Raw genomic sequence first — 9,022 nt, forward strand, 5'->3', positions numbered from 1 at the left:
ACTCACCCTCTGGTCCCCACTCTCCCCTGCTCTCCACCCCTCAACCCCACCCCTGCCCCATTTGCATTCATTTATTCATAGGGGCTTTTCTGGTGTGTGTAGAGGGGGAGGGAGATATTTTTAGGATTCTGCAGGTGATGCTTGAGAGATACATGGAGTGGGGGTGGGGGAATCCCAGGACAGTGGAGGGCGCAAAAGGGCATCTTTGATTAAATCAATGTAGGCCAGAAGGTGCTGGAACTCTTTTTGAGAAATTTGGTCATTCCTTGTCCTGTGCACAAATAGCTTTGCGTCAGGCTCCAGGTTATGGAGGGAGGTGCAGTGTGTGTGGGGGGGTGGCATGTCCCCCAGCTGTTTGGTGCCACAGGAGAGGCACTCTTTCAGCCACTGGAAAGCAGGACCCTCAGAAATAACCTGGGGTGTTGTGGGAAGGGCCTGAGGCTGTGACATGAAGCAGTGGGGGCTTGGAGCCCTGCGTTTTGGGCATCCTTGTGCATGCACGTAGCCAGACCGAGATCATCTTGGGTGGGAAGGGAAGCAAGTGTGGCCACCAGGAATGACAAGGTTGGCAGCGGTGGAAGAAGAGGCTGACACAGGCGTTGTTAACCAGGATGTTTATAGCCTCTGTGGCTCTCCGACAGCTCGGTGAAGGAGTAGGGCCATGTTGGCTCTAACTCTAGGGTGAAAGCAGGAGACCAGAGGACCATGGTCCGGCATCCTTGCTGGAAGCGAGTGGTCCTCTGCTCCAGGGGAGGAGACAAGGAGAGTGACGTGAAGAGCTCGTCTCTCTGGAGGTCTCCAGGTCCACAGTGCTACTCCAGGACTGTGGGGGAGGGACGGGGCACAGGGGTGGAGGAAGCCATCAGGGGAGGCGGGGGACCAGGTCCCCGGTGCCCCCATTCCTCCTGCGCCCCTGCCCGACCCTGGCCTCCCGGTGGCCCCACCCGCCCCATGCTCAGCCTGCGCCAGGTTCAGATTCAGGAAGGTGTGGCGTTGGTCCTTGTGCGAGGAAGGAAGGTTGACTGTGAGAAGAGAGACAGGGTGAAAAGGAGTTCCGAAGCTTCATCAGGGGGTGACCTGCTGTCATGGACCAGCATTCTCCCCCCAACACTGACCCAGAAAACTAGGTTTTGATGAGTGAATGGATGAAGGAGGGTGCTAGGAGTGTCTGGAAGTGATTGGGACCTTGATCCTGGGCACTTCAAGTCTGAGGGAGGGGGGTCAGAGTCCTTGACTCAGAGACATGTCTTCTGAGACTGCAGGTCTGATGTGGGAGGCAAGGCTCCAGGGACATGGCCTCTCAGACCTCTGAGGATGCTCGGTCTGATGGGAGAGACATGGTCCCTGCCTCTAGGAGCTCCCAGTCTGATGGAGGAGACATGGTCCCTACCCCTGGGAGCTCCCAGTCTGATGGAGGAGACAAAGTCCTTCCTCTGGGAGCTCCCAGTCTGATGGAGGAGACATGGTCCCTACCCCTGGGAGCTCCCAGTCTGATGGAGGAGACATGATCCCTATCCCTGGGAGCTCCCAGTCTGATGGAGGAGACAAGGTCCTTCCTCTGGGAACTCCCAGTCTGATGGAGGAGACATGGTCCCTACCCCTGGGAACTCCCAGTCTGATGGAGGAGACATGATCCCTATCCCTGGGAGCTCCCAGTCTGATGGAGGAGACAAGGTCCTTCCTCTGGGAACTCCCAGTCTGATGGAGGAGACATGGTCCTTCCTCTGGGAGCTCCCAGTCTGATGGAGGAGACATGATCTCTGTCTCTGGGAGCTCCCAGTCTGATGGAGGAGACATGATCTCTGTCTCTGGGAGCTCCAAGTCTGATGGGGAGACACGGTCCCCAACATCTGGAAGCTCCCAGTCTGATGGAGGAGATATTATTCCTGACTTCCAGGAGCTCCCAGTCTGATTGGGAGTTATGGTCCCCAACATCTGGAAATTCCCAGTCTGATGGAAGAGACATTATTCCTGACCACTTGGAATTTCCGGTCTGCAGAGGAAACACAATTCCCGCTACCTAGGGGTCTCCATCCCGATGGAGAAGATCGTCCTTATTTCAGCTTGAAAAAGAAATGTACCCTCTGAGGGTAGAAATTCTGTTCTCTTATTGTAACACAAAGCATGAAACACCATCTGCACTGTGTAAGATGACAGTCTGAAGAGGGAGGCATGGATCCACCCTCACTCTATACTGCTCGTCGGATGGGAGAGGTGCAGCATGAGGGTAGCGGCAGTGTCTCCTGTATTTTATGTCCCAGGAGAAAGGGTACCTTATCCTCAGTCTACACCCTGTATTTTGAAACCTTTGGTCTGGCGTGCTTCTTACAGAAGAGAGAAGGCATGGAAGTCCCATTGAGTGCCCCCAGTCTGATGGAGGAAGCCAGTCTGCCCTGGGTCTATTGGTTTTGACAGACGAGGCAGGAGCTCCATCTGGGGAGGCCCAAGTCAGCTGGAGGAGGCAGAGTGCCCCCTCCCCACTTTGGGGAGCCCTTGTCTGAAAAGAGCCGCCCCTCCCCGTCCCCTCCTGCGCACTCACGGGCCACCTGCAGTTCCACTTCCAGCGTCTCCGTCTTGCCCTGCAGCGTGACGGTCTTGAGTGTGTAGCGGCCGGCATCCGTGAGGTTCAGCTTCTGCACCAGCAGTGAGCAGTTGGGGAAGCCCACCTCCCGGCCTGTGTGCGCGGGGCCTGCGATCCAGTTACCCGAAGGAAGCTGGCTGAGAAGCCGGTTGGGCTCGGAGGCAGGCCCGCGGTACCAGGCGTAGACCAGCAGGTCCTTGGGGTAGCCCTGGACGGTCAGCGTCACGTCCTGGCCCTCCACCGGCCGGGTGGGCACCGGAACGATGGTCATGACGACCGAGGCCGCTGGGGAGACAGCAAGGGCGGCTGGGTCAGCTGGGCCTGCATGGGTCACAGCGCCCCCCGCCCACCCCCAGCCTGCTCATCTATGCCTCCCCCAACTGACTGGCCCTCCCCGTGCCGGGGTGCCAGGAGGGAGACAGAGGAAGGAGGTGGTGACTTGTGTGGCAGTGGAGGCGGACTTTGTGTCTCAACAATGCCTGCCCGCCAGGGAGCTGCATTTTCCCTCATCACTTTGGGAGACCCCCGTGCGTGGGGGCCGTCTCACTCCCCTTAGACTAGGAATTTCCAGTCCTTGGGGGACTATCTCTCCCCATTAAACTGGAAGACCCTAGGGGGCCAAGTCATGTCTCCTCCATCAGATTGGAAATTGTTAAAAGTCCAGGGGCTGCGTCCCCCCCATCAGATTGGAAATTCTCAGATTATGGGGGCCGTGTCTCCCCCATTAGATTGTTGGGAGCTATGTACTCCAGGCATTGTCTTTTCTGTGAGCTTGCAAGACCTCAGAATAGGGGGAGCTATAGTTCCCCATTAAGATGGAAAGATTCCACAGGGTGGGAGGCCATGTCTCCTCCATCAGATTGGAAATTCCAATTTATTATTGGGCTGGGTCTGTCCAGTCAGCTGGGGACCCCAGAAGTTGAATGGGGGGGGCATGTCTATCCCATCACACTGGAAATTCCTAGAAAGTGGTGGGCCTGTACTCCCCCATCAGATTGGGAGTACCCTCAAAGGTGGAAACTGTGTTTCCCCCATCAGACTAGGAATTCTCAAAAAAAAAAAAAAAAAGCCATGTCTCTTTAAGACCCTGTCTCCCCCATCAGAATACAAAATCTCCTTAAGTGTCCCCTGTGTCTCCTCCATCTGATTAGAAGTCATGTCATCTTCATCACTGCTCGGGTGGCGTGTGAGGCGCTGCCTCTTCTCTCTGACTGGCAGCTCTTGAATAGGGAGGCTGTGCTTCCCTATTTCAAGACCATCTCTCCGAGGGCAGAGACCATGTCTCCTCCATCAGACCAGGTGGGGCCAGAGCGGTGGTTCCCTTTCCTCTGTCTCCCGCCTTGGTACTTGCCACAGGGTGGCCGACAGCTCAGGAGGCCCTTGGGGGGCGCTGTACCCACTCCCTGCACATACCTGCACACCTTGGACACCCCCCATCTTGACCTGCAGACAGGGCTCTGGGCAGCGCCTCAGGTCATCTGGTCCACCCCCCTGTCTCTTACCAAGACCAGCTGCCAAGGCCCCCTGTAGGGTGGGGCAGGAGGAACACTTACCTCTGGGGATGCCATTTCTGCTTTGGGTGAAAGAGATTCCACCCTTTGGATGAGACCCAGCCTGTTAGTAGGAGGGAGGCACGAGGGAGGGAAGGATTGCTCCCACTGTCCCGGGGGGATGGTGGCCACTTGGGAAGGAACCAAGGCGGAATGAATGAGGCCCTCAGGTTCAAAGCCACCATCCCCAGGGGATGAGCAGATGTCCCCTGAGGATCCTGATGGCTCTGAGAACACCAGCTGTGTCCGTGCTACCCCCACCGCCAGGTTGTTTAAGGACAGAGGCAAGACAGTGCCTCTCTCGCTGTGTTTTTCCATTTGCCAATGAATGACTGTAATTTCCCCGGGAGTGCGTTTGCCTGTGCGCGGGTGGGCGCATGCGCCTACCAGCATCCGCGCCAGATAACTGAATAATTGAGTTGGCTGCGGGGGGGTTCAGCTGTTTCTGGGGCAGGGAGGGGGTTCCAGCCTGCAGCTGCTGTGACAGACTGAATTTAAAACAGGGGCATTCATGTCAAGGGACATCGAATGTTTTTCCACTCTACCGCTGCACGGTTTGGGACATGTGGCCCGTTTCTGGCTTTGCCACCCCTCAAGGAAGAGTCTGATATGTTGATTTTTTTTCGGGGGGTGGGTGTGTGTGATAAGGCACAGACTGCCTTCCTTTTGTCACCTGGGGATGAAGAGGGTCCACCTGAAATGCCACTTGGTCCCTTGGCCAATGAATGGGGTGAGAATCTCTCCCTTTCCCATCATCTGGTGGGCAAACGGCAGCAGAATGGTGGGCGGGGCAGCCAAAGCTGGGGTCCAACTGGGCCTCCAAGGGGAGGGGGCGGTGGCCAGGCTCGGGGGGAGACTCACCAGAGAGTTTGACCACCACTGAGGCAGATCCAGAGAGCAGGGTCTTGGGGTTCTTAGCAATGCACGTGTACGTGCCCTCCTGGGCGGCCGTCATGCCACTGATGTTCAGGTGGTCTTGGTCGTTCCTTAAGGCCCGCCCGTTGAAGGCCCACACGTACTCGGGCTCCGGGCAGGACCGGGACACACACCACAGCGTGAGGGAGGTGTTGAAGTCGACTCTGATGGTGCAGCCTGTGCGGGCGGTGGAGTCCTGAAGTATGGCCACGCGTTCTGGGCCAACTGTGAGGGCAGGAGGGAGAGAAACAGGGCAGTGGAGGGAGAGGGCCGTCGGCGTGGGCACCCGCCCGGCTGGAGGGGCCCCTGGGAAAACCTGCAGGAAAACAGTGCTCTGGCCTTTGCAAATCCCACACGGATCTCTAACTTGCTCTAAGATCTTGACAATCACTTTCCCTCTCAGGGGATTTCAGTTGTCTTTTCTGTAGAAAGACGATGTTGGAGCAGACAACACTGCAAGATGTTTTTGACATCTACGGGTTCATTAAGGGAAAAAAAGATCTAAATGATTGGTTTCCAACAAGCCATTCTAAGAATCTAGAATTCTAGGGTTCCAAAAGCAGGTGTTTCTATGTTCTAGGAGGCTAAGAGTCTAGAAATCTATGTTTCTAAGATTCTAGGGTTGGGCAGCTCTAAGTTTTTAGAATTAGAGTCTAAGAATCTCTGCCTCTAGAGTTTCTGGGGTTCTCAGAGTCTAGAGTCCAGAGCTCCTCAAATGCAGAATTCCCTGGTTGTAGGATTCTAGGTTCTAAGTTTTTCTACATTGCCATCCCTCTTGTACCTGAGTGATTCTTTTCTCTGAGTTGTTGTTGCTGTTTAGTCGCTCAGTCGTGTTGGACTCTTTTCTGATCCCATGGACTGTAGCCCCCCAAGCTCCTCTGTCCATGGGATTCTCCAGGCAAGAATACTGGAGTGGGTTGCCATTCCCTTCTCCGGGGGATCTTCCTGACCCAGGGATCGAACCTGCATCTCCCGCATTGGCAGGTGCATTCTTTACCACTGAGCCACCTGGGAAGTGCTTTCTCTGAATGCCACATGGTGTATCTGCTGCCCCTGGGGATGACTCCATACTTTGGTTATGTTTTTAATTTTATTTCCCCTCCCATTCCACCATTCATGTCCCCTCTCCCTTTCGAAAACAACCAGTCCCGGAGGTATTGATTCAAAGGGAAAGATGATTCAATTTCAAACGTGGTCTTCTCGTCCTTTGGAAATGGGTCAAGTGCATTTTGAGGGGACTCTTTGGTTTCTAACCCCAGCTGGCCTACTGACTCACTGTGTGCCCTCGGGTACCCTCTCCTGGCCTCAGTTTCCCCATCTATGAGGCTGGGGGCTGGGCCGGGAGGACTCACAGTACACGGTCAGGTTGACGGGCTCGCTGCGGCTGACACTGACAGGGTTCCAGACCTCACACTGGTAGGCGCCGGCCTCCTCCCTGCGGACGCCATGCCGGGTCAGCACCCGGCCGTCGGGGGACAGGCCAAGGCGCACGGCGATGGGCAAGGTGTCGCCGTTGAAGAACCAGCGGACCTCAGCGGGGCTGGGGCTGCTGCACATCAGGTGTAGGGTGTCCCGGCGCTCCACCAAGGCCGTGTTGTTGGCCATGACCACGGGCTGGGCCAGGATCTCTGTGGGGCAAGAGACAGAGGGGGAGGGGGCCGGGCACTGCCTGCTCCCAGGGTCTCCCCCTCCCCAGGCAGGGGGCATGGCTGGATCCCAGCAGTACCCCTGAAACCCCAGCCAGAGGGGCAAAGAACAGGATGAGAAGCAGGTTTAATCCTGGAAGCCATCTGGGAGGCAGTGAGCATTTTAATATTATTTTAGGACTTTTTTTTTTTTTGATGGGTTAACATTTTTTAGTTTTTCTTTTTTTTTTTTAAGAAGGATTGGGAAGGAGCTGGGAAAGCCCAGCTAGGGTAGAGGGGGCTCTGGGGGGTGTCTCACCATAGACCTGCATGTGTCCGTAGCCCACCTCCGTCTGAAATTGCCTGTTGAGAGTCTGCAGGATGTAGGTGCCCGAGTGCCCAGGCAGGGCACCCTGGATGTCCAGGCCACCGTCGGGGCGCACAGCCTCCCGCCCTGTGTGGGCTGGGCCTGGGGTCTCATCGCCTGTGCTTACGATGTAGCTGGCTACCAGGTAAGACAGGCTGAGCGTGGGCCCCGCGTACCAGTTGTAGGCCAGCAGTTCCCCCGAAAGCCCTTGGACAGCCAGAGTGACATTGTCGCCCTCGGCTGGCTGGGCAGGCTCGGGGGTGATAATGATCTCAGCCCCCGCACTCAGGAATGCGGCTGAAAAGGAGCCAGAAGGGTGGGGTGAGGCGGGCTTGACCGCTCCCCACATTTGATGGGGGAGGAGACATGGGCTCCTGGCACATGTGTTCCTTCCATACAGTAAGTGCTCAATAACTGTCTGCCAGGTGCTAACGGGGGTCTCAGTCCTGGGGGGGGGCGGGGGCTGTGATCTGAGGACCGGATTTGATGGGCTGTGCTAAGGATCTAGCATAGGCCTTGCTATAGCAAGCTCACAGCACCCACTCAGCCTGTGGGACCCAGGACGAGACCCAGAGGGTTTTCCCTGGCCATGAGAGTCATCAGGCCTCCACTTACAAGATTAAGCTGCCTCATCCAGCCCCCCGGGAACCCCGGCTCCCGGTTGGGTGCGCTTACTTTGCCGCCCCAGGCTCAATCACAGCAGAAAGTAGGGCTGTGATTAATCCACTCCACCCCTTGTGTTCTCAACCCGGGAGATAAGCCCCAAACCCGACTAGCTGGTCGGGTCTGCCTGGGATGGAATTGTGTGTGACTGCCTGGATCAGGAAGCTGCGGCAGTTCTCACGTAAGAAGTGCTTACATGCCTGGCCTAGTTTCTGGTGCTTTCCATGCTGATGCAGCCTGGCTGTGAGCAAGGGCTCTGGATCTAGCACTCAGCCCTGTCACTTTCTGGCTGTGTGACCCTGACCGGCTACTTCACCTCTCTGAACCTCAGGCTTCTGGTCTATGGAGTGGGGGTCATGGGTGGGGTGGTTATGAATACACAAAAAGCATATAGGACAACACCCAGTAGATGGTAGTAAATGCTGCTGGGGATGACCTTCAAATGACCCCAGGAGTTAGACCCATTTCATAGATGAGGAAACTGAGGCTGAGAAGAGGAAAGCAACTGCCCAAACCACATCCTGAGGGAGGGGCTGAGCTGTTGATTATAACTCACACTAGTTAAGGCTTCTGTAGCTCAGTAAGGGTTTGCTACATGAATGAGGTACAGCAGTGGCTCCCTAACCCTACCTTACACCCTGGTTTTAGAAATCTCCAAAGTCACCTCAAAAATCTCTTTGGGGGACAGTCCCCGGCCTGCCCCACACTGGTGATTCTTGGAGGAGCAAATCGTGCCTGCATGAAGCAGAGCTGTCGCCCCCACCTGCTGGGTTTCTGGCTCATACCTTCCCTCCCCAGGCTCCCCTCCCTTCCCTAAGACCATGGGGGCTAAGGCTCTAGGGGTGCTGTTCTCGCTCACCACTGAGCAGGAGCCATCTGCTTCGGATCAGCACCATCTTTCACCCCAAAGCCGGCTCTTGGAGACAACGGCGTTGGCGGCCTGGCGCTCCGAGGCCCTTCCTGGTTGGGGTTTGGCTCCGTCTGGCGCTGGACCTGGGAGGGTTCGGTGATTTGGAGCTGGGGGAGATCACCTGAATTTGGAGGGATCGAGTCACCGAGGATCTGGGGCCCCGTTTGGGTACCAGAGCGGGTGTGGCAGGCACGGGCCAGGGGCCACGACCTGGTCAGGCCTCCTGGGGCGCTGCCTGACCTTCTTTGTGCCGAGGGCCTGGGTTTGGTACCGGGAGAGGAACCAGGTCACCAGGGACGGGGGAGGAGGGCCAGGGGGAGATTTTAAGGCAGTGCTTACCCACGGTGCGGGCCCACGTGTGGGGGACACCAAGGGGTAAAACCCATCCACAGTGACTGCTCTTTTCCCAGG

At 56.6% G+C, this 9,022-nt stretch overlaps 1 protein-coding gene across 1 annotated transcript; it reads right to left on the reverse strand.

The window, feature by feature from the left end:
* Positions 1-599: 599 nt before the first annotated feature.
* CEACAM16 (CEA cell adhesion molecule 16, tectorial membrane component) lies at positions 600-7,402 on the reverse strand. The gene is made up of 5 exons (XM_020893145.2): positions 6,991-7,402; positions 6,399-6,674; positions 4,993-5,271; positions 2,540-2,866; positions 600-823 (listed from the first exon to the last, which is right to left on the reverse strand). The coding sequence occupies exons 1-5, from the start codon at positions 7,385-7,387 to the stop codon at positions 813-815; spliced, it is 1,290 nt and encodes a 429-aa protein (XP_020748804.2). The 5' UTR covers positions 7,388-7,402; the 3' UTR covers positions 600-812.
* Between the last annotated feature and the right edge of the window lie 1,620 nt (positions 7,403-9,022).

Source organism: Odocoileus virginianus, chromosome 20 (genome assembly GCF_023699985.2).
Source record: "Odocoileus virginianus isolate 20LAN1187 ecotype Illinois chromosome 20, Ovbor_1.2, whole genome shotgun sequence".
Taxonomy (NCBI): domain Eukaryota; kingdom Metazoa; phylum Chordata; class Mammalia; order Artiodactyla; family Cervidae; genus Odocoileus; species Odocoileus virginianus.

What these genes read in the sequence shown, in the direction of transcription:
- CEACAM16 (XM_020893145.2), bottom strand. Translation starts at nt 7,387, where the DNA reads ATGTGGGGAGCGGTCAAGCCCGCCTCACCCCACCCTTCTGGCTCCTTT. An exon ending in CGGACACATGCAGGTCTATG is followed by an intron (nt 6,675 to 6,990) that starts GTGAGACACCCC and finishes CTTGCCCCACAG; the next exon opens with AGATCCTGGCCCAGCCCGTG. An exon ending in AGTGGTGGTCAAACTCTCTG is followed by an intron (nt 2,867 to 4,992) that starts GTGAGTCTCCCC and finishes CTGTCTCCCCAG; the next exon opens with CGGCCTCGGTCGTCATGACC.